This window comes from Anarrhichthys ocellatus, unplaced genomic scaffold (genome assembly GCF_004355925.1).
Source record: "Anarrhichthys ocellatus isolate YVR2014 unplaced genomic scaffold, GSC_Weel_1.0 scaffold52, whole genome shotgun sequence".
Taxonomy (NCBI): Eukaryota; Metazoa; Chordata; class Actinopteri; order Perciformes; family Anarhichadidae; genus Anarrhichthys; species Anarrhichthys ocellatus.
Window position 1 is genome coordinate 55,170 of NW_022280082.1, and position 24,890 is coordinate 80,059.

General features: G+C 41.4%; 1 protein-coding gene across 5 annotated transcripts in view; it reads left to right on the forward strand.

The window, feature by feature from the left end:
* Window positions 1–24,890, forward strand: part of adgb (androglobin) — a 36,244-nt gene that overhangs the window by 2,219 nt on the left and 9,135 nt on the right. For 3 of the 5 annotated variants that reach the window (XM_031870221.1, XM_031870224.1, XM_031870223.1), the window contains 26 exons: window positions 20–112; window positions 1,205–1,276; window positions 1,551–1,724; window positions 4,043–4,182; window positions 4,989–5,075; window positions 6,033–6,205; window positions 7,746–7,822; window positions 8,532–8,706; window positions 9,116–9,209; window positions 9,710–9,809; window positions 12,151–12,196; window positions 13,183–13,276; window positions 13,451–13,514; window positions 13,652–13,753; window positions 15,101–15,209; window positions 15,524–15,662; window positions 17,418–17,532; window positions 18,157–18,324; window positions 18,922–19,060; window positions 19,233–19,367; window positions 20,998–21,091; window positions 21,800–21,931; window positions 22,166–22,319; window positions 22,646–22,833; window positions 23,125–23,291; window positions 24,704–24,867. In XM_031870221.1, the coding sequence (XP_031726081.1) occupies window positions 20–112; window positions 1,205–1,276; window positions 1,551–1,724; window positions 4,043–4,182; window positions 4,989–5,075; window positions 6,033–6,205; window positions 7,746–7,822; window positions 8,532–8,706; window positions 9,116–9,209; window positions 9,710–9,809; window positions 12,151–12,196; window positions 13,183–13,276; window positions 13,451–13,514; window positions 13,652–13,753; window positions 15,101–15,209; window positions 15,524–15,662; window positions 17,418–17,532; window positions 18,157–18,324; window positions 18,922–19,060; window positions 19,233–19,367; window positions 20,998–21,091; window positions 21,800–21,931; window positions 22,166–22,319; window positions 22,646–22,833; window positions 23,125–23,291; window positions 24,704–24,867 (3,195 nt within the window). Of the gene's footprint in view, window positions 1–19; window positions 1,277–1,550; window positions 1,725–4,042; window positions 4,183–4,988; window positions 5,076–6,032; window positions 6,206–7,745; window positions 7,823–8,531; window positions 8,707–9,115; window positions 9,210–9,709; window positions 9,810–12,150; window positions 12,197–13,182; window positions 13,277–13,450; window positions 13,515–13,651; window positions 13,754–15,100; window positions 15,210–15,523; window positions 15,663–17,417; window positions 17,533–18,156; window positions 18,325–18,921; window positions 19,061–19,232; window positions 19,368–20,997; window positions 21,092–21,799; window positions 21,932–22,165; window positions 22,320–22,645; window positions 22,834–23,124; window positions 23,292–24,703; window positions 24,868–24,890 lie in introns of all 5 variants that reach the window. The other 2 variants (XM_031870222.1, XM_031870226.1) reach the window with 2 other exon arrangements.

Sequence of the window (24,890 nt, forward strand, 5' to 3'; positions counted from 1 at the left end):
TATTTGCTTTTGTCTGCAGCCGTTTTTTGAAAATCCTGAGGGGAAACTTTTACTGCCTCCATCTTTAAAAGTGCACTCCTGGAAGCGTCCTACGGAGTTTATTGTAAACAAGGTAACCGTCATGCTTCTATGTTAATGATATGGTTGCTGGGGTAGTCTCTGTCTACATCCAATGTCACTTTATAATGATAAAAGTGCTTTATACTTGGACTGTGATGTGTACCACACTATGCACATAACAGTAATACACAGTAGCCAGTGTATGTGTCATACAGGTAAGCACATATCAGTGATTACATCATTTCATGTGAAATTATATGACAAATTGATTATACTTTCTATCTAATTTATCATTAAAAATATACATTTGTTTGTTTAATTTCTTAAGAGCTGCTATTTTCTCCCTCCCATATCACAGTAATTGGATTTATGTGGATTTTTGGATTGTTGGTCAGAAAAAAATAATCCGTTTTATGACAATATTGTCTTCCTGTAGGATTTTGTGGTCATTTGTCTGCAGCCATTAGATGTTGTGTGTCTTTGACACAGTGTGGAATGTAGTTAAGCAAATCTGCTCTCCAGTTGCCTCCAATGAAGTTTTAATTGCATCACTACAGTTTTCTGCCCCCCCTCCTCTTAGTGCAGTATTGAGCAATTACTGGAAGCTTCCTGCATTTTGAATCGGTCCTTGCCAGGTCACAAGCTGCCTTTTCCTTCAAGATGTCAAAAGCATTGCATTCATTTCATAAAAGAGGAACACAAGCTAATCGCAGAAGCAATCAGCCGTGCAGATGCAGGCAACGTGTCAGCTGTACTGTGACACACTCTCTTCATCAGTCTTTACCCGTCTGTATTTACAAAGCCAGTGTTATTGACGGAAATAATTTAAAGCTCTGCTCTCACTTAGATCTGCTGTGATGATGGGAGAAAAAACACAACATACCTTGACCCGCAGCTGAGCTCTCTCACCATCATCTGACACATTCATTTATTCTTAATTAGTAAAGTAGTAGAGTCTATTAACTTGTTAGTGAAATATGCATCCCAGACACATTCTTGGGAGTATCATTACAAGGTGAGACCAGTTTAGGACCTGGGATGAGCAGCTAAGTACTAAGCAGGTTACATATTCACGTCAGTTTGTCGGAGGTGGAATGTTTCAGTCTGTGCCTTTTAATGAAAACAATGATGTGCTTTATTTTAGGTCCCTACCGTTGTTGAAAATCAGATCACCTTTGACCTAATCTCCCCCAATGATCATCTTATTTGCAGTGAGGTTAGTGTCAACTGTTGTTTTCTACTTTTCTATGTGAGATCGCGCTGACTTTTTGGTAACCTGTATCGAACAGCACCTGGATAGTGTAATTCAGATGTCAGACGGAGTGATGTTTGAGTGACAGAAATGAAATAGACGGGGGGGGGGGGGGGTAATGCAATGCCCTTCTAATCAGATAATTGATTAGATTCAGCCAATAGATTTAAAGATTGGTTGGTGGTTGTTAAACTAATGATTACTTTTGTCTCCCTTCTCTCCTCCATCTTCGATCCAGCTGATGAGGTGGCTCATTAGTGAGATCTGTATTGTTCAGACGCTGCATAACGGCATATTTACAGAAGATTGTTGGAGACCTTGGGAGCACATCTACTCGCTGTGTAATGTGGTGAAAGGTCATGTGCCTCTCTATAACAACTATGGGAAATACGTGGTCAGACTCTATTGGATGGTGAGCCTGACACACACACATGCACACAAACCCCCATCCACACATGTGGATCCAACATGTTGACATCCCTGAAGATGAAGTCACTGCTTCACAACGCCTCTTTGGTAGTCAGACATTTTTAGAGGCGCATTTTAGGAAATGGATGACATGAAATTGCATTGTAAGATCAGACCACAGAGGATGCCGCAGATGCAAGGTGGGTGGGGATGGACTGAGGGTTGGTGGGGGGAAGGGATGAGAAACTCTTATCCACTCAGGGCTCAAATCAATCAGTCTCACTACTGTGCCAAAAGTGTCCGGGCTTCATATATTCTCTGATGAATAGAACGATATCGTTCTACTCAGAGAGCAAGGCTCAAGTTGGGTATCTATGCCTAGTAAGACCATGAGAGCAGGCACAACCCCTGGAGGGCTTTGTGCACTGCAGTGTCAATCATATTGATTACGTGCGAGTGTAAGGATTTTTTTCTCCTGTTTAAATAAAGCTCATCATTGCATTGTGATACAGGTTGAAGTTGCTGGCCTGTGAGTTGCAGTGTGTGTGTGTTGCTTTCCACAGATCTCCATGTACGGGAGATACCACATCAATGTGTCATCTCAGACAGGGAACTTCTTCCAGTTCTACGATTTGGGTCAGCGAGAGAGTGAAAAAAGACAGAGCTAAAAATGATTGTGTTCTGTAACACTGTGACTCGTGCCTTGACAAACAAGCATGACACGGTTGTAGGCAGCGGTCCCCGTGCCAACCATAGCACGCTACCAGATGGTTGTTGAGATTGCATGAAGCACCCAGCCCCCAACCGCCCCTTCCATTTCCTCGCCTGTTTTTGCTCATAGGATACTCCTTTTCTACCCTGCTCATTCGATTCCGTATCGTTCCACACCGACTTTCTTTTTTCTCCTTCACGCCGCTGTGAATGTCCATTCCATTCTCATTTTCTCACCTTGTTTTCCACCGTCCTACACAACTCTGTCTCTCCTTTCCTGCTTTGCTTCCTCTTTTCACACTGTAGTTTACCCCATCTGCGAACACATCGAGCTCCTCGTCGAGGCGATGGCTCGACAAAACAGTGGAAGAACAAGCAAGAAAGAAATAAAGTGTGCTCGCCCCCACACTGCATCTAGTCCTGCTAGTGCACACTGCTCTGATAGATAAGGAGAGGCACAGCTGTGAACAGTCAGTCAGATTATCACCTGCTTGTGCTGCTTTTTCTTACAAGCAGTGTGAAACTGCCCCAGATGGCCAGTAGACAGACCACTCCGCAGACAGCATGTAACAAGCTCTGACACCAAACAGGATATGCAAGCATAAGGTAGCTAATGCTAGGAGAGGTGTTGCAATGGGAACATCACATATCCGAGATTTTATGCTTCAGCTCCTCTTATTACCTTTTTAAATGTAGTTGTATCTCCCACCACCATCTGCTGACTGTTTGGTAAAGGATTTGGGAGTTTAGACAAGCTTCCTCTGACATGCAAATGGTTATAAAGAAGGAATCTGAGCAGTGGGAGAACACATGGCATAACACACTAAAGTATACATTCAGTCAAACCTGTTAGCGTGCGTGAATTGGATCCTAGTAGAGAGAACAATACCTAAATCTTAGCACTTTTGGAGGGGTTTGAGGTGTTGGAGGGAGCTGCACGAAGGTTTCAGCAAAATAAAAGTTTGAATCGTAAGGTTAGGAAGGCTACCTAGTTCACTCCTATGATTGTGATTGGATGCTACTAGTCAGCTGACGGCCGACGTGTCGATGCATCCATGAGACGATGATAGTGAGCATGGATGAATCAGCTGATGGCTGATCAGTCGATGCCAGTGCCACTTCACTACTCTGCCTGAAGGCAATGCTCCATTCTGGAGTGAGAGGCTCAGAGTTGCAAGAGGGAATGTATAGCAGCTAAAATATTAATCAATGCATGTAGCAAAACACAGTTTTTCATCAGTTTCAGGATAGTATGCTATGCTCTGAGGTGATGCCTCTTTTGAAGCTGAACTGAATTTTTGAGGATTCTGAGACTCAATACAATTACAATTGCCAGAAGTAAAAAGCTAAGTTTAGGCTAAAAAGAAACACCACAAAGCTGAAGGAGGACTAGTGTTCGGTGGGATGATGTTTAGTAGTCTCATTTAGCCACCTGTTAGCAACCACTCTTTTTAAGACACACAAAAGCTTCAAAATTCACGAGTGGCCTATTTACTAGCACATTTTATGTCGTAGGACATAAAACGATGTTACATTTCGTAGAACTACTACTTGAGGTGCATTGATTGTTAAACTCTATGTTCACTCTGTGTCTTCCTCCCTTGCTTTTAGGGTTGTTGGAGGAAGATAACAGTAGATGATTCGATGCCATTTGATGAGGAAAACAAGCTTCTTCTTCCTGCCTCCACCTGTCAGTCGGAGCTGTGGCCAATGTTGTTAGCCAAGGCTCTCGTTAAAGTGGCCAACACAAAGTGAGTGACTGTACATTCCAACCATAACGTACATACATATCTCAGTGCTGCCATAAGGAGTTGGGAAACCGTAATAATAGTCTTAAAAGTAAGACGGCTGAAGAACAGACTCAAGCTTATTCCAAGAATGTGTCACTCTAATACGACCACTGTAGAAATAACTCACACACTATGCGTACTTACTCTGTATACTAACTCTGCATACTAAGTACCGTTAGTGCTGTTTGCACCTTTAGCTGCTGGCTCAGGCATCGCCATGTTAAGAGCTGTTGCGAAGCAATCAAAATGCTCCAAATCTCGCATCAAGCACCTTTTTAAATGTGGGTCTAAAATTACAGAAGGAGAATTTTCAGGAGAAATCAGGGTTGAGGATGTTAATTTCCTGGCTGACACGTACCGTACGTGCATGTTGAACCTAATAAAGTAAACCGGACCTTTTCAAGCTTACACTCATGCACAAGAATGCCCACAGAGTGCATTTTGCTGACTAAGCTAAACCTTCACCTGGCCTAATCTCTGCCATGGAGCTGTCCTGAATTTGGTGACAGACGGGCACTGTGTGTGTCTGCGACGGGGCAACATAGCGTGCGTAAAGGTGGCTGTGCCCACAGAAGTTTGAGACATAAATGTTTCATCCAAGACAGGAAACAAAGGAGCTTTTCTTCTTATGAATTATTTACGAGTCATAGTGAAAAGGCTTCATACTCAGCTGGTACCAAACTTTGCCCAGGTGTCTGCTGGGACTGCTGGGTTTCTTGCACAGTTGTCTTTTTCTTATTTTAAACCGCTCCTTGTGTGTTTCTCAGTGTAGTATCTGAGGTCTACGGAGAGATGGGCGAGTTCACCTTTATCCACACCCTCACTGGCTGGATCCCAGAAATCTGTCCGATAAAGTAAGGTCCTCATTGGTCTACTCCACTCTTGTGATAATTGTTGTATGTAAGTGTCCCCCATATTCGTGCCTTTTGTTAATAGAATGCTTGTGAGAATTGAACTGACTATTGTCAGTTTTATCACAATAAAGGCTGTGGCCCAAAATGCACTCACACAGTGTGACTAGCTGTGGATTTTTCCTAATTTATAAAGCATACTGGAACAAAGAGGCAGAGAGAAGTGTATTTGTCTACAATAATATGGAAAGTCACTCTTTGGGGGAAACAACTCGGGTCTAAAATGGAAACAAGGAAATTCATGATAAAGCGGGAGGAGAGGCAGTGCGGAGTGGAGATTCTCAGCTTGTCAGTGATAGAACTTTAATGGGGCAGCAGTATTTTGGAGTGTTTTCTTCTGTTGCTCAGCAGGTAACCTGCTGTTAGTCACCTTGGGAATCTATCAATACCTACAAGCACTGAGTATGGCAGTGTTTGTGTTTCACATTGATTCGCGACACATCGGCTTGCAGTCCTATGTGCTTGTACACACACACACACATAACACAACAGGAACCTGTTGTGTCTGGGAGCTGTATAGCCTTTGTGTTTGCAATGTGCGATACAAATAAGCTTAGCTTGCCTTCAGTAAAAACTATTTTCCAAAGGACGTATTGAAGTAGAGAGATGATAGTATTATGTACTTTTGTAGAGAGAGAAGTAACAACCGTAGCCCATTGTATTGCAAATAGAGGGATATACACAGTAACGGGAACAGAAACTGCAATATTATCAGGGCTAAGACAGAGTGCAGAAACAGTAGATGTCATCTGGAATAGGAGAAGTCAATGATAGACATGAGAGCTCAACATTAGTGCTCAAAAGTTGTAATTTTGTGTTGGATACGCTAACATCTTTTCAGATTTTATATTAATGTCATCCCTTGTAGCCTGTAACCTAGTTTATTTAACTTCCTCTCAGGTCTGTATACCTGGGAAAAACGTGGGATTTCTTACAAGACACCATTCCCATATTCGCACACCCAGATGAGAGTTTGCCGGAGACGAAGTCTCAGACTGCAGATCAAGCTGCAGGGAGACGTTCCAGCTGTAATGACAGCGAGAGTCAGCTGCCAGAGCCAGAGAAAAGTCAAGGTCTGAATTGTCAACAGACACAAAGACATACAAACACAGAAAGGCAAACACATATGCACACATGCATACCCGGAAACATACATAACATACTTTGCTTGGACATTTAATTGAGTTAGTCAATGATATCAATCTATATGTGCAGTACTGTACTACATATTTGTATACAGTATGTGTGCACAGTGTGTAAATCTCCATTTTCCTCCCTCTGCATCCATAATTCAACTTCTATGGTGCATGACAATGAATATTTCATTGTCCTGCAAAAACTCAAGCGTATCAATGATTCAATTCTTTTATTGCAGTAATAACGCTTAAACCTTTTAGAATTCACAGCATTGATTGTTGATTTACTCCGTTGGTCACTATCATGCCATCCTGCAAATGACCTACATTTTCCTGCCATTGCTACTCTGCCTCTTTCCTGATGTTTCAAGCATCACTTCCTGTTTTCCCAAGTCCATGTATTATGTAGCGGATGGAGGGTTAATGTGTGTATGGTGGACTATAAATAAGCCAGCAGAGGGAGCAGTGGCAGGGTGAATTATTTGGTGTTCCCGCAGGGCAGAAGAGCCTCCCAAGTCGAATGTGGTTATGTGATGAAGGCAGGATTGAAACGTGTCCTCAGAAAAGAGTGTGTGGCTTGGAGTTGTTTCAGGTCATAAGAGATACAGTAAAGGCTTTTTAAAGTTTGTACAATTAATAAAAAAAAAAATACTTGCGCCTTCACATTAACGCGAGTGGGCCGCAGTATGAATTCAATTCCCTCTCTTTTGCTCTCATATTTACCCACCTGTTCTCTCTGCCAGTAATCTGTGACTCGGTCTCTTCTACAATTCCACATGTTTACAATAACAAAGGTGTTGGATATTACTAACATAATGTAATGACATGCACGCACAAAGTTGTTTTACTTCACAGAACAGTTATCCTTTAGGGAAATGCATTACATGGTGCTCACATACAAGCATGCAAACACAAAAAGAACCTTAACATTCTTTCTCTTTTCTTTTTTCGGTGCCCTCTGTAGTGTTCCATTGAAATACATAGATTGAAATGCATAAATCACTATGCAGCATGAGAACCACTTCTCTGTTCAATTCTTATTGTGTAGCCTTTATATTAGTGTAGCAGCGCTTCAATCTCTCTTCATCATGGTCCTTCAAATTGATTTTCCATGTCTCCTGGCCCATGTGCTCCTCATACCATACTCCGAGATGCACCATGGGGGAAAGGGCCATCCATAGATAACCTAGATACTCTCTCTTGTTGCCTTATTTATACCTGTGGAGGCCAATAGTGCTGTCACATCTCCAGGCTTACATTTTACATTGATTTAGAAATGTAGCTTTTTATTGTCTGTATCAGCTTTACTTTTAACTTTTCATTGGTAGATGGAACACATTTTTATTATATCAATAAGTTGAATCAGTTAGTCAATCATTTCAGTGACATTGTCTCTCATTTTGCATGTGTGTGCATGTTTGACTGTGTGAGTTTGCATATACCGACACTTACTTATGTCTTTGTGTGCATTCCTCAGGTACCCCCGAGGTAGTGGTGTGTGCCAGCTACTACCCACTACAGCCACATAACAATTCCTTTGGGTTTGGACAAATGGTTTGTCTTTTCTCTATTCCCCCTCTCTCGCTGGCTATGCATACACTAGCTTATTCGAGAAGCATCAGCATCTATGAAAATGAGATTTCACCTACTGTAGACTATTCAGATCTTCAAATGCTCCCAATCTCGCGTTAAGCATCTTTAAGGTTTAACCTTCATGGAGACATTCTCGCTCATTTGTGTGTTTACCCATATGCATTCAAATAAATATAAAGATAGAGTCATTTTAAATGGTGAATTTCACACGTTACAATGTGAAAACATATAATTATTTCAGTACTTGTTAAAAATATATACTATCTTAATCACCTCTATTATATAGCACAGTTATGTGAAAAATGTTATCTAGATCCCCAAAGTGGGTGGTGGAGATGAAACATAACAGTGCTTGTGACCTGGGGGCATGGTGTGTTCTATTTGGATGCTTCTCCTCAACAGGCTTCACTTGTTTTATTATTTACATCCATGCTAAGGATAATTATTTGACAGGATTTATTTTTGTCGGAGGTGTTTCATCACCTCCAGTCTCTGATCCTCGGTCAGAATCCCATTTTGAGAGTTTTGACTTGATTCATCTGTCGAGTTGGTTACAGGTGACAGTAATTCTCAGTATGGGAGAATGTTTTAAACTGTATTCATGTATTTTCACGAGTGAGTACTGCATGTGTGTTTATTTCTGTCTCTTTGTCTATATGCGGGTACGCAGGCTAATTCCTCAGAGTATCTTCGTCAGTACGGTCTCTCCTTGCTGCACAGCCACATTGTTCTGTTGACAAGAACCAGGGCATGCCAGCTGGAGGCACCACCCAAACCTCCACCTGTACCCCAATGGAAACTCATCCGCCCGCGGAAGGAGATCGTGGTCACCGATGAACCACAAAGTGCGTGAGAGACAAAGGAGGCGGCAGGAAATGAAAAAATTAAGTTTGGAAAAATTGCTAGCGAGGGGTAAACCAGGAGTAGGATGCAGGGGAGGATATCAAACAAATAGAAAAGCACAAATTATGTGATAGAGTGTAGGTGCATTTCATGAATAAATATGACTTGAAAGGAGAGTGAGTGCTAATGCAGGAGCTTCAGAACCTGCTGCACAGAGGGCATGCAGTACCGCATGCTGAAATGAAAAAAAAAGGAGGATAGCTACAATATTTCTGTAATGAAAATAGCTACTGGCTTGGGCATATCTGGCATCAGCTGATCTGTGGGTGAAACAAAAAAATGCAGTAAAAAGCAGTGCCGGCATGATGTGTGAGACTTTTTTTTCTTTTTCTCCCTTTTCTCTTTTCGCAGAGCTTCCTTTGTCAAAACCAGAGAAGTTCATTGAGGTCGCCAGCCCTTTTCTCTCCTATCCTGCTAAGAGCAGCGTCGACCGGATACCTGAGTTGTGTGTACACTTAACTGTGTCGTTTAAAGTATTTTCTATACTAGCTAACCTTCACTGTCACCTCACTGTAGAGAAAGCAAAGCAGGAAAACAGACTCCATCTGGGGATCAAAAAAGAACGTTATCATGATCTCATTAGTCTTTTCCTCATCCTCTTACTCTACCATTCTCTCTGCAACAGGGTAATGAGATACAGGTAGCAGTTGAAAAATTTAAACTATATGGGTGTCGAAGCCTACAATGTTATCAAGATTGTTTTTTTCCCCACTATATTCACCTAAAGAAATGTTTGCTTGCATTCTTAAGCTAAGAAAAAAAGTCACATATCAAAGCAGCGTTACGGTGTTACAGTGTTATGTTGTTCTGGTGTCATTTGATGTCTATTATGTGACATGCATGACTCATTTGTAGATGATATGATGTATTGCTTCTAAATGTGTCACCGTGAGATGAGATGCGGTATGATATGATGTGTGCATGTGCTATATGTCTACATAACAGAGAGGCCATGCAGAGCGCCCAGAGGAAACGCTCCTACGGATCCCCTCTGGTGTCCATTGCCGAGAGAGAGGAGACCGAATACAGAGTAGACAAAATAGAGGTACATAGAACTACTGTCTGCTGGGGCACAGAGATGATTTCTATATTCAGAGTGTGTGTGTGTTTAACATTTTAAGGAGCATCTTAAAACCTCAATAAATTGTAGATACCCACAGTGTTTATTGAAAGAGGTATAAGGATCTGTGAAGCCCAGCGTAATGCCTGTTGTCCAACAACTAAGATACTAACAGCTGTATGTTATTTCCTAGTTTCATCCCCCCCCCCACTGTCTGCCTTGTAAGTATGCAGTTGAAGGCTCATCAGAGTAGCCCTGTGTGTCAGTGACAACAAGGCTGCCATCCCCCAGTCTCAAAGTCACTTCTCTTGTCTCCCAGCCAGGCCACCACTGACCAGGGGCACTTGCCGACTAAAGACGGATCCAGTGAGGGAAGGGAGATGAGGGCGGGCAGCACCAGAGAGAGAGAGAGACAGACAGACACAGAGATGAGAGTAGAAACAATGATGGAGAGGAATAAAGAAGGGGGGCAACTATACAGAATACGAAAGGAGGGGGACTGAAAAATGGAGAGAAAGTGACAGTTGGACAGGGAGAGATGAAAGCAGAGCAGCAAACACAGAGAAAAGAGAAAAGGGAACCTCTGTTGTGTGTTGGTGGTGGTGGTGAACGGAGTGCGTGGGTTTTCATACAGGGAGAGGTCGTGTACTGTGCTGATGGAAAAAAGCAGTGCAATTAGATGGTGAGCCATCAGTGTCTGCGTCTCCTGGGGGGTTCATTATTACACTTCACTCCTAGAATACAGAGAAAAAATAGAGTTTATATTAATCGCCCTCTTGTGTAACTGTGACCAGTTATAGCGCGGTTAGGCTAGGGCAGTATGGACATGCTAATTTGATGTGTCATTTGGGTTTGATGTGCATGTGACCGTGCACTCATGTGGATTGGTTTGAGTATGTGTGCCACATTTTTACTCTGTGTGTTTCCCGCTCTTCGCAAGCGTGTGGTGGGTCACGTGCTGAGGGGGCTGTACATCAAGTGAGAAGGTTTGTTTTTTGCTGTTTGGACCCCTCCCTCTGTTTCTGTCAGCAACGATATCAACCTCTGTGCCAAGCTCCTAAAATATAGCAAGGTCACGTCACATGCTGTCGCTAATACCCTCTATGGCCTACTCACTCAACATTAGTGTGGGTAAAATCATTCGATCCTGGTTTAACAGTGAATATCCTTCTGCTTGTCAACTTACTGTAAATTGCAACAAAGAGATATTTAACTTGATTGTATTTAACATTTTTTTTCATGTACACTTTATAAATGTGAAATATGGAGAGAGTTTCTTGGAGAGCAAAGACTTAACTCTGGCTGTGGAAAATAAAGCCCCATGAAGTGTGGGATTAAAGAAATGTGCTTTCGTCTACCCATCAACCCATAACTGTGATGTGATCACAGAAAAAAAAAATGGCTGCTGCTCCAAAAGTAGCAGCTTAAAATCCCGGGAGCTTTGTGTGTAAGATGTATCAGTCTGAATGTCCTCTTACTGTACACAGGTAAGCAATCTAATAAATAGCATGCTGTGGGTGGATGAGACATGACCACGCCTTAGAGCTAAAACACTCTTCACACACACATTCACATTTTTTTTGTTGCAGTGGAAGTGTTGCTATAGTGGTAGAGAGGAGGTCAAGTGTACCTCCCAATCCAAATGCCTCTTTCCGTCTGTCTGGGTCTCCGGGTACTTATTCAAATAAGTGGTGACTCACAAACACACACACACTCACTCTGAATCACCCAGAGAGTCTTGGCTGGTATTGCTTTGAAGTAACACCACACAAAGACATGATTCCTATTCAGAGCTAAGTAAACTGTTGGACATTCACCAGGGCTCTGGTGGAAAGTGAAGCTAGCTGATACAGGTGTACCACTTGAATCTAGCTTAGTTATCAAAGCAGCGGTGATGCCCTTCTCCTGATCACACCATCTCGTGCCTTGCTCACACAGAAGTGTGTGTGGTATTTGAAGGATTTGATAATGACTCATTAGCTGTATTTCTCTATTGTGTCGGGCAGACGAGCATGAAATCCGAGCATTTGCGTAATCCCCCTCTAAGAGAGGAAACATGCTAAACAACATAATAACTCGTCTCAAAGTAAATTAGAGCTGGTATTCCCTGGTGGTGTTTTTTTTTTTGCTGGAGCAGCCCTTGTCACATTAAACCGTGTCTCGTGTCCTGTGGTGTTCGGCAAGAATGGCGCTACACCACAGCTGGCATGGAATCACTGGAGGGCGGAGGCGTATCTCTGGCAGTGTTACTCTAGCAGCAACTCACTGTTCATGCCTCTCACTCTCTCGCTCTCTCTCTCTCTCTCTCTCTCTCCCTCCCCCTAAGGTTACTGCAAAGGACATGAAGAAGGACAATGATGACATCTCCAATGGTAAAAGCTATTCTTTTGCATTGCGCGGCCCTTCATTAATGTTGAAAATAAAGTTGCCTTATCTGAGGTCAAATATTAGGCGACCAGAATGGGCGGATGCTCATTAATTCAGTTTTATTGTAATGATGAATGTAGTGAAGGTCTTCGTTATTGGTCGACTTGAACAGCATATGTGCAGCGTAGCCAGTATTAATATGATTAAAAGGATGTCCATTTGTCGCCTTTACTCCCTCCATCTTTCTCTCCATGCTTCTGTCTGTTGGCCAAGACACTTTGAAGAAGATGGGACTGAAATCATGCCTCATGACGAGCCAGTTCCCTGCCTTCTCTCTGCCCCCGTTTTAGTTGCTTAGTAACACCTGCAGTTTGAGTTAGCGGACCACCATTGCTCAGCAGCAGAGACACTGGCCCTCGCAGCCTCAGCTTTCTGATCAGACTTCTCACTTTGAGAAGAGCCTGCGGGCACAGAGCAACTGTGTGTATGTGTGCGCATGTCTGTTGTTCTTTTGGTGGAGAGTGTGTCTGTGTGCAGTTGTCTATGACTTTGCTCTGCATGCATTGAGTAAGTGGGAGTGAGTGAGTGGGAGTATGGATGTGCATGTGCGCTTACACTATGCCATTATGTGGGAGTTTGGCCAATTCGGCGCACTGTGTTTAAGATAATGATTTTGAATCTAGGATAACTTGCTATGAGTCACAAGAGGGAAAGCATTTTCTTACTTGCAGCATTTTGAAAAATGTGAGATTTCACAGGCAGGTCTATATCTATTTGGTATTAAGTGTGGCATGAAAAGCGCCATTCATCTCTCATGCTACTAGCTTGATAAGGACATGTATTGAGATGCTGCAGAGTTGTATTAACAATAATGACTGATATTAATTAAAGTACTTTATAATCCATATCTCTTCTATCTCTAAGTGAATGTCTAACCCACCAAAAATGTTTCTTAATAACAATATTAATCATAAATGAATCTCCCTTCCAGATCAACCCAAAACTGCATTGGAGGAGCCTGTAACTGAGGAACCCATCATGCAGAAGACCTGGATGGACCTGAATGACTTTGCTAAATGCTTTCAGTGAGAGACACACACACACACACACACACACAAATATGTACTTATGTACTGCAAACATACTGTACCAATCGATAAACACAGACAGTTGTGAGAAGAGAATGGTTGAAGGGGCTAAACAATGATGTGGTAAAGATTATAATTGCTTTTATTAATTTATTTGTCATTTTCTTCCAGGACACTCTTGGTGTTTCATAAACCGCAAATCTACCCACATCATATCCATAAATCACATTTTAAGGTAAAGTATGTGACTTATTTCTGAATGTTTGGTCTCCAGTGCTGATATTTTCCCAAACTTTTCCGTGTTTTTGACACATTAATGCTTTTTGTTTGTATTGGATAGATTGTTATTAATGTTGCTGTTGTGTTCTGCAGAGAGCAGTCTTGTCCAAAACTGCAACAGGCACCAACTGTACTGGGTCATCTACAGACTCCACTGGATCCCTCCTTGTGAAATCTACTGTAGCAAGCCCTGAAGTACACACACACACACATACAAACACACAGAATCACACACATGCTCCAAGAAATGCAAATGAGCATAAAATGTGCTATGTGTGATTCAATCTTACTCTGTACACATGCTGCAGTACATTGCAAGTCGGAAATGGATAATTCCGAGTCAGTATTCCCGACTTCCAATCTAAATGCATCCCACATACGTCTGCTTGGGAAAACATGGACGCCCTGCAGATAACTGATGTGTGTCTGGCAAGTCTCTAAGCTTCACACGCTTCAAATATTTACAGAGCCTCTACATCATTTACTACCATTAATGGAGAGAAACCGTGAATAACGAAATGATCATTTAACTAACAACTTCAGAGTCCTGTGGGAAAATATTTAAAAAAAATCGGTTTTAGACATTTCAAGAGATATGAGCACATGATAAATGGGTACATCTTAAACCCTGTTTCTGTTCAAGGGTGAACAGAAACATTTTGGCATCTTGTAAATAGCTACACCTTTTAGTTAAGGGTGTTTTGTCAAACTGTTTTTTCCGAGGCCAACAATGAACCATGCATTTAAGACTGACACGAGGTTTGCTGCCCAAACATTTAATGGCAGTCTGTTTCAGAGTCTGAGGCCACAGCAGTAGGCTCTAGGCACAGGTCATTTATCTTAGGTACAAAAAAAGATGCAGCTTCCTGAAGGATTAGAAATTCAAGGATATCCACAGATTGTAAGCTGTGCAAAGCTTTGTAAGTAATGAGGAGGATCTTAGAATACATTATAAATGTAATCGCTATCTGCTTCACTGGCACCAGCACAACAGACATTTAGTCTGATTTGGTGTCTGGTAAAAGTACCGTAGTCGTGTAAAAAACAGTGTGCATTTGTGTGTAGCGCAGGTTTTTGTCTGACTGTGTGTTAGTGTGAGTTTGCACGTCTGTGTTTATAGACTGCTGAGTCTGCTTGTCACTCCAGACACGTATGCCTTCCCTCCCTCTTCTCTTGTTCTCTATTTGTCTTTTCTGCACATCTCTCGGTCTCCTGCTTTTGTCTTTCTCACTGGATGCTTTTTCTTATATTACTCTCCTATGTCAGTACCACCTTAAAAAGCTTCTTTAACTCACTCGGCTCTTTTCTATCTCTTCTTATTACCTCCATTTACCTGCCCTTCTTTCCCTCTCTTCCTTTGTGTTTTCATCCACCGTCTCTTGAACTAAGCCACCCTTCTATCAGTTTATCTATCATTCGTCCCTACAGCTTTCTGCTCTTTCTCTCTTTCACTTGTTCTTTTCCTTGTCTGCTTTCACACTGATAAGTAATGCCAGTGTGTATGTGTGTGTCTTTGTATCTCCCCCCACCCCCACCCCCCAGTGTCCAGAGGTGAGAGGCACTTACTACCTGTGTGTGGACAGCCTGCAACCTCTCCAGATCCTCATCAGCTTCTCTGCTCTGCTTCTCTGGGGAGATGCAGCTGAAGAGAGTAAGGATTTATCTACACACACACACACACACACACACCCCTACCTAGATGCTCACAAACAAAAGGATTTTCTTATGCATGTAATGTAAGGAGCTTGACTCAAGTCTCTAACATCCAGAAGGCAGTATGAGGGGGATGAAAATTTGCTAACGGCAATTCTAACTCTCTATAAGTATGCACAAACCATACCCTGGAACCTATTTGGAATAAACAGTATATGTACATATTCATAAAAACATTCCATGGATATGACCTACTATGTGTTTGATATTTCACCAGTACACATTTTCTCTCTACTCTCCAACACCTCATAGAAAAGGAACTGTCCGCAGCATGTAGGTCTTCAGTTCTCATCGCCCAGGCCTACTCCTGGAGAAGCCTGCAATCTCATCTGCCAGTACTTACCATCAAGACCACCTCCTCAAAGGCCACCATGTTTAACTTACCCCCCGGGTAGGACAGCCTTAATGAACACTGAGAACTGTGTACTGTATTGATCACAATTAAAAGCTTAGATCAAGCTCATGATCAGACTAGGGTGTCAAAAAATCTATGTTCCCAGACTCTGTAATCCCCATTAACTATAACACAGTAGTATATCCGTTAGTATACCATTTCATGCTTTGTGTGTCTGTGTAAAGATATTGACATCTTGATATTGCCATGCAATGCTAATGAAACATTCTACTCCATACTAGGAAAAGTCTTCACACGAGTGACCAGTTAGTCTCATCATAGGTTTGCTTGGTTAATACTCTGGCAATTTTCTGATATACTGTATTTAAACTCATCAATTTATGTAAATTTTCACATTTAACATAAGAATCCAAACAAAATGTCATCGCTTTTCACATTTCCTTTTTCCACTCACGCTTGAATCTCATAACCCTAAATTACCCTCAGTGCTCATCAGCCTGGCATTAATGATGCCAAGGTTAGAGCTTCAATTCCCATCATGGGAACCTATTATAAAAATATATGCATTTTTTGGACAGCGCACTTGGGAGCTTTCGATGAAAGAGTTTCACTCTTGTCATGATTTTTACAGCCAGGCAGAGAACATCTGCCTACCTCAGATGCTCTGAAAAGCAGTAAAAAGCATCCATCCTGGTCTCTATTAATGGGTGCTACTTGGCCTAGAAGCAGAGGGCCTAATTTCTGGGGTCAGGTGCAGGTATGCAGCAGTGCAATTACCACTGAGCCATAATTACACTCATAGCACTCAACTTATCATGCCCATGTGCCCCATAGTACACTCTCTCCAAGAGAGAATAGCTGACATGTCCAGGCTTTTGGGCAGCACCCCACCTCTTTTCCTCATGTCCCTGATAGCCCATCTGTATGAGGTACTCTAGTTATTTTCTATAATCTGTTTACTGACCCTGTGTGCTGTCGTCTTCTACATTTTTCCCATACTCTTCACCTTCTTTTCTCTCTTTCATATGCTGTCCAGAGCACAAGCCCAGCTCTGCCCCAGTGCTCATCCATCTAGTTAGGCTGTGATGTTTGAATTATGTAAAGCTAATGGGGCCAAGGAAGCAGGGTTCCACTCTCTCATGCCTGAACAGGCCCTGTGAACTTAGCTTAGCACTTGGTAGGCAGGACATTAGGCTACATCAGTTCTGACTGTTTGACCCACTCAGTATTACTTGACAGAAACATAGTTTCATGCATTTTTATCTATGATTATGCAATTAATATTACCAAATACTGTGAAGCCACAGGGTTGTTGGTGGAGGGATAGCTCTGTGCTCTTTGATATCAGTTTCCTAAGTTTAGTAGCCTAATATTTAGCCATTGTTCCTCTTAGTAATGCAATGAAAAAATAAAGTAAATCGTCTAGAGCCCAGCCTGGGGGTCAGGAACCACAAGGGGTCACAAGATAAATCAGAGGTCTTGAGATAATTAACAAGAAGAAAAAAGAAAAAAGTTTGTGTTTTGTATTTTTATTTATTATTGAAGATCAAGATAGTTTCTGCGGGCCTCTAAATCTTTTTGAATGAAACTCTAAGAAGGCAACATCATTCTGTAATTGGCCTTGTAGCAACATATGCAGCCAGTGAAAAGGAGTCATGAATAGACTTCATCTTCATAATGTATCACAAGCCAAATCGATGTGGAACCCCTGTTTTAGAATAATTGATATTGTCCAGTAAATGGACAGTAGTGGATTATTTGTTAAAAAAGCTTCCTTTGTCTCCCTTCCAGGCGCCATGTCTTGTCCTTCCACACAAAGGCAGCACTGGGCTACCATGTTCACCTTTGCAGCAAGACATCTTTCCTGTTTGGGGATGAAGAAACCATCATGTCACAACTTACCAAGGTGTTCGAAGCAGTCAGTTGACATTGATAGTAATTTGATAAAACACAAAGTCATTTTAGCTTTTTTGCTGAATAAGGAATGTTCATTTAATAATTTTTTTAATCTGTGGATAATGCTTATGAGGATCCATCTGTGGATAATGTACTGTACATTAGATTTTCTCTTTCTCTTTAGTCTGAGTACACACTCACAGCAATTTCCTTTGACTCAAAGTCACTTCCTTGCTCATAAAAGCTAAAATGAGTTAAAATACAATGGTGTGAAACAAATGAACTAGAAAGCACTGAGAGCAAAGAAAACATATACAACCTGTAAATACAACCTGTTCAAATTCATGACAATTTAAAAAGTAGAGAACACAACTTGGTTGAACAGAGAGACGGACAGGATAAAATAGGTCTAGTTGCAATGTGCTTGCTGTAACATTTTTTAATAAGGCCTACTCCAGCTTCAATTTTATAAATCACATCGTGGTAGTAAGATGATGCCTCAACACCAAAGTTCACATGGAAATGTCTTGGTATTGTGGCCGTTCTGCTTTTCTCCTCTATTTAACTCGCATTCTGCTTGTAACAGTAGACACAATATAACTGCTACCCCACTGCTTTCCTTTTTTTTAAACAGGAAAGTGCTCGTTTCACTGACCAGGCTTCGTCCATATGGAGGGCCCTTTCCAGATTGGTGTCTTCCTTTAGCGATGAGCAGGACCAGCCAGCAGCCAGAAGAACCCTGGAAGAGGCTCACTGCCCCCAAAACATCAACACCACCCTGGGAAAAGGGCAACACCGCAAGGTAGCTTGTTCACCTACACAGTATAGTCCTATGCAGTTGTGTGGTACATTACTGTACAGCTCACCTTGCTTTATACTACAGTTGCTACATCTAGATGCAGTCGGATTGGCTAATTCACATTTTGTAGTACTCCCGTGAAGTATGTAATTGAGTTAATGAGTGAAAAAGATGTCCATTCATACTAATAATACTTAATACTCATGATTATCTGTGTCACTTTTCACAAAGCTGCTTCTTCTACTTGTTTGAATAGTAAAATAACATGTTTTCTAAGCCTGATGAAGTGTTTGTATTTAAATATACATTGCTTTTAAAGTTTAGAATTTGCATTAAATGGCTGTTGAAATTGAAATCTCCTTCTTATCAATGTCTGTAGACAGACAGCGGTGATTAAATAAAAAGATGAAATGATGTGGAGTCTAACTACCTCTTATCTAAACTGTCATTCTAATACACTTACAAGGATGTAAATTACAAAAATCCAAATACCTGGAAAAATAAGCATTTTGACACACAGACGCATACAATTGCTAATTACGGACATCGTGTGTATGTGTGTGTGTGTGTGTGTGTGTGTGTGTGTGTGTGTGTGTGTAGGTGTTTAACGCTGCAGTTTACAAAATTCTGTTTGAGGCTCTGGGCAGGAAGCTGACATCGGAGGAGCGCTTTGCTATACTGGCCCTCACAGCTGACCCTTCACTCTCGGCCACTGACCCCAAAGAACACTCCCCTACATGCAAGTGCCATTTGTGTGTTTGTTAATGTTGTATGTTATCCATCTACGTATACATGGCTAAAACGACAATAAACTGATTTAAATAAATTAAATTGAAAGTAATCTCCTTTTGCCTTTCCTATAGTTCACGATTCAATATTAACTTGCAATGTTCTGCTGTTATTCTCTAAAGTGGATGTAGAATCAAAGCCTCCAGAAAGCTGGAGAGACAGGGAGCCGACAGACGGGGAGGTCAAGGCAGTCACCATTCTGCAGGCTGCGTTCAAAGGACGCTTAGTGCGAGAGATCTTGAATGCCTCAAAACCAGGTGAAAACACTCACACACCTTGGAAATGTATTCATTCAAATATCATGGTCCGGTTTAAATATTACCTTTTGAATAGTTGAACATACAAACTTATTATTGTTAGCGAGATAGTCTTGAATTCCGCTTTCTTCTTCAATGCTCCAGTTTTGAAAGGCAAACACATTTGCAGTGATTGGGATGGCTAAAGGGTCCACATAAAGGGAACTAAAACAACAGAACACCTGTGTTTTGTTTTCTAGATTATTATTTAGTGTCTGAAAACAACACACAGAAAACACCTCTGTGTCTTACATTCACTGTTTGATTCAGCCCAATGGCATATATTGAGCCTCTGAGCGGAGGCACAAATATGTATTGATGAGACCGCCACTCTTACTAATACACCCTGACAGATGAGGGGTGGCCACACAGGGGATGTACACACACACACACACACACACGTGCACAAAACATTCCTGCATCAATAGCCAAACCTCTCAAAAGTGACAGCAAGTGAAAGATGGGCAAGCTATTCCTTTGTAAATGGATTCATCAATGTTTCTTTGTAATAATGTGTTGCTTTTGTTAAATTTCTCCTCATTTTCAGTTGAATTGTTTTTTAAATCCAATTTTCTCCAGAAGTGTTCCTAATTATCTTACTGTGAAGGTGCACCGCTGTTTGCAGCATTACATTCCTCAAACATTCTCTATTTATTGCATGGACCTGAAGTTAACACACAACACTGTCACCACCTGAATAACTTGCACATCCTCTATGGGAGTACGCACAACCTCATTCATGCAGTATTTGCATAAAACAGTACTGTACAATTGTGGTGATGGAAATCGTATTTCGTATTTTTTTATGGCTTGAAAATTTAATTTGAGCATCGGAAACATCCAAAATATCCACATCATTATAGAACCAATCAGCCAGCAACCTCGAATATATTGCTGGTGGCGCGCAAACACACACGCGCGCACACACACACGCACACGCAGAGGCTGAACAGCTTGACTTCTATAAAATAGGCCTGTCATGGTTAATTTCTCCCAAATTCTTATGTAATGATAAAACACCAATCATGTTTTAAAAACACTACCTTTCTAACTACAATTTGAAAAGCCATTCATTTGAAAAGGTAAGAACTGGCCCTTTCTTGTGTGCCAGCTCACCCGTTTATACCACATCATTTTTTTTTCTTTTTTTTCTTTTCCACTTTATGTTCTCCTTCCTGTCTGCCTCTTTGTCTGTCTGTCTGAAAGGCAACCTCTTTGGTTCTAAAGATGATAGGACGTCTTCATCTCTCAATAGCCAGCCTTGGCCAATGGCCTGCTATGTAATGGCTGTATCAATTTCGAAAAGTGGCCATTTGAAAAGCGAACGCTGATCTAGGGAGGGAGGGAGGGGGTGGAGGGGAGGCTGTGAGGACACATAACTTCTATCATGCATCTGTCTCTTCAGTGTTTCTCTCACTTATGTGCATGGACAAACACCTACTGACACACAATGACACACAAAATGCATTTTGTAATTCCTGTTATCTACCTTTGACAATCATTTTTTTACGTGTTTGATGGCAACATCTTTAATGGTTTGAACATCATCTTTAATGGTGGCTACTTGTCTGTGTGTGTTCATGTCATTCAGGCACAAAGGAGAAACTCAGTGCTTCTAAGATCCTTTCAGACATGTGGCCGAAGGTTGAACCAGATGCAGAAAAACATGCTGCCCTCTTGCTACGGTAAATGAAAAAGTATCTTCAATCTTTCATCATTATGACATAATGATGAAAGATAATGAATAATCTGCACACAATGTATGAACTGTACGCACATTGACAAAACATCTCACAACTCATTAACCTAGCTGGTATTCATTCACAAGGATGTCGTTATATGAGAGGATACGAGGGCTCCTACTGCAGTCCTGTGCCAATGCTGTGTACATTGTATGGCTTACATTTAGCCTCTCTGTTGCACTGCGTGCCCAGAATCTACTCCCCTCTTCTGGTTGTGGCGGCCTGTGGCGGGCCAGGCAGGGAGCATTTTCCACATTGTGTTCCATCTTTTCCCAGTGGTACCATCTGCTGTTTATCCTCTCCTTGTTCCAATCGGCTAGCAGCGTCTGCCGAATGCCCCGCTGCCTGGGGAAGTATGCGTGTGCATGAGCATTAAGAGCTTGGTCAGTGTGTGTGTGTTGAGTGTGGAGCGGGGGTTGGTTGGGTGTTGTGAACCCTTGAGCATGTGTTTTTCTTAACTGACATCCACTTCAGTCAAAGTTCACGCTGAGACATGAAGCACATCTACTTTCCTCCAATGTATTACTGGATTTGACTCATCATCAGCCACATCAGAGTTATGCTTCTCCGAGCAGTTTGTGTAAAATATTTTTACAAAAATTATGGTTTTAATACTTCATTTACATTTGTATTTCTGTGTTTTCTGCACAGGTATATCATTGAGCACTCTGAGAGGAGAACAGAGCTCTACCCCTGTCAGCAGGACGAATGGACCAGAGTCACCTTCGCTGATTACTCCGTCTCTCTTCAAGACACAGCCAACTCCTGGGTCTTGGTCTTTAGGTTAGAGAACATTGTAATGCCATGCTCGTTAGGCTTGACAACCTGGCTTGGAAAATCTGGGTGAATCCCGGTGCAAATTGCATTTGATCTATGCACTCGGCTCTCATTTTTGCTAGTAAAGCTAATACCGGGAAATGTAGATATTTCTGTAACATTACATTTCTAAATTTCAACAAAAATGGTTAAAAAAACAACAACAGTTTGGTCAGACCTGATATCTTGTTGTTTGTTAAGAGAGGTGTTCCTGGTTCATAAGGAGATGCAGCTAGTACCAAAGGTCTACTCCCCATTCCCGAATTGTCTGCTACACGTCATAAACAATGACACCGGAGAGGAGCTGGACATGTTCTTCAACAAAGTGGCACCCCATGTCTACCAACCCAACAAGGTCTGTGGATGCTGTAAATGCACTTGCACTTCATCCTTCATGTATTTAAAATATTTTTTTTGTAAGTGTGGAAGATTTTCATATTACCATGATACATTTGTTCAATCTAGAAAGGCTTCCTTTCTGACTCAATCGAAAACTGGATGCAAACTTGTTGACTGTTCGGCAACCAGTTGTGGCCTCCTGGTGTAATAATGTTGGGAACATTCTAGACTAGTATTATTCATGAGAAACAAATCCTAAAAGAGAGAACAGTAAATTGTGCTTTTCTCTGTTTACATCTGTCTAAAAATATTTAGTTTTTCATGATTACGTCTTTTTTCCAGCTTGGTTATACCTTCGTAGCAGAGGCTGTCACACCCGAATCCCCCCCTGCTGGTGCCAAGTGGAGGATGCGCTTGATTGGCGGAAGGGAACTCCTTCCAAAACTGTCCCGCGAGACTCCACTCAACACGTTCTCAGTGAAGGAATTCAGGAATTATTACATTCCCAACGCCAAAAACCTCATATGTCGGTAAGATAATTTATGGGCTTTATATTTATTTAGCATATTTATGATAAGAGTCATATTGGTCCATTGAAATCCATTGTACCTGGGGTGGGTCATAAAAATAGATGTTAATAGCTCTCAATGATTCTCTCTTACACTACAGTGTATGAATCTGAGATGTTTGATTATTAGAAACAAAGTGTGACAATAGTTAGCTCATATATTTTACTAAACATAACAGTTCATTTCTCAAGGAGGTCACATTGAAGATACTCTGACGAATGGTACCCACAATCATTTTAAACTTTTCCATAGTTGCACTGTGCAGGTGACTGCAGACGTCCTTGGAACAATTCAGTTCCAGACTTCTAAGCCAGACGTATTGATCCGTCTGTCTGTTCTGGACCAGGAGAAGGTGGTGGCCGGCAATACTGGCAAGGGTCATGTGGTAATTCCTGTGTTCTGCTTCCGGGCTAACGAAGGTAAGTCATCAGGTTAATGAATTGAATGTAACCCTTGTGGATCATTTGAGAAGATGTGTCAAACTGTACAGTAACTGTCTCAACATATTTCAGCAACGTAACTGTGTCACTGTTTTACCACTCTCAAATAACGGAACATTGAACTGGATTTACCAATTCTGCACTCCGGTCTAAGTTTGTTTTCAATAGCATTTTTGTAAACCTAATATACAACACAAAGACGTCACATCACACACCGGACACATCAAACCGATATGAAAGCAGCAGGGCTCCAATACTGTATGAGAGAGAGGGATGACGCTACGCAGTAAATGGGACATTGCAAGTAGGGTCTTTATGCCTTTTCTGTCTTTTCTCTTTTTTTCCCAACATTTTTAATCATGTTTAAAGAAATTCTGGACTAACATACTGAATGAATTTGGTACATTTTGGGGTAAAACATATAAAATTAACTCTTAAAGAGGTGCAGTTCATAGACATTCCTTTTTGAGACTCAAAATCAAATTTGTGATGCCAGCTTGTTTTCTTTGCTACTTAAACTACACGATACTATAAACACCAAATAACTTGCTCTTGGGTTTAGCATTAAGAGCTGGGTAACTTCTCACTGGTGAGCTGGGATTAATGTTTGGGCAAAAGGGACTTTAAGCACAGTATTTTTGAAGTGAGTGGCAGTATTTAAGCTGTGGATTAGTTGATTTTACCACCCCAGGCGTGATATCTTTTCTTAAATTAGTTCAGCTCACAAATCATAGTCATAGCTTGTGTCTCCAACTGGCAAGAAGGCTCTGAGGAAGTGACATACTATGTAGCACCTGTTTCTAGAAAGAAAGATTGCGGTTGCATTTTGCTTTATTTTCTTTTATTTATTTGTTTATTCTATTGTTATTGTTATTTTGGGGCATTTTGCCTTTTATTTGGCAGTCAGCAGATACAGTGTATACAATAAGGAATTACAGTAAGAGAGAGAGGTGTATGACATGCAACAAAGGTCCCCGGCCAGAATATATATCACACCCTGTTGTGATCACACCCTGTTGACATTTTATTGTTTAACGCTCTGTGCACCATTAAAAACCAATCCCATTGTATTGTGGTTGAAGAAAATCACAGAAATAGCTATCTTTAGACAATTCAAAACTATCCCCATTGATAAATACCACTAATGGTTATTGAGGACATTTACTATTTATTTTCACTTTACTTTAATTTTGGGTGAACTGAGTCTTTAAGTAATGTTAAAATTTTCAGCTTGATGTACAGTAAAATACACAAGAGCTCTTCAAAACCTGCCTCTCAATCTCTTTAGTCTACCTTTCTCTTGGTACTTCCATCAGTTACAAAAGCACAGATTGCTGACCACTCTTGTCTTCTCTCAGATTTGGACTGAGAGTAATATCTCTGTGTTACAGCCCTTAATTCCACAGATGAGAAGAACCACAACCAGAGGGGATCCCCCGCCCAGGGCAAGGGAGTCACGGTGATGGACACTCCCCAGGAGAGAGATGAGGAGGTCAGCACAGCTGGGAAATCAGACTCCTCGTTTGACCAGTTCCAGCCTCCCACAGAGACTATGGTATCACTGACAACTGCCTGCGT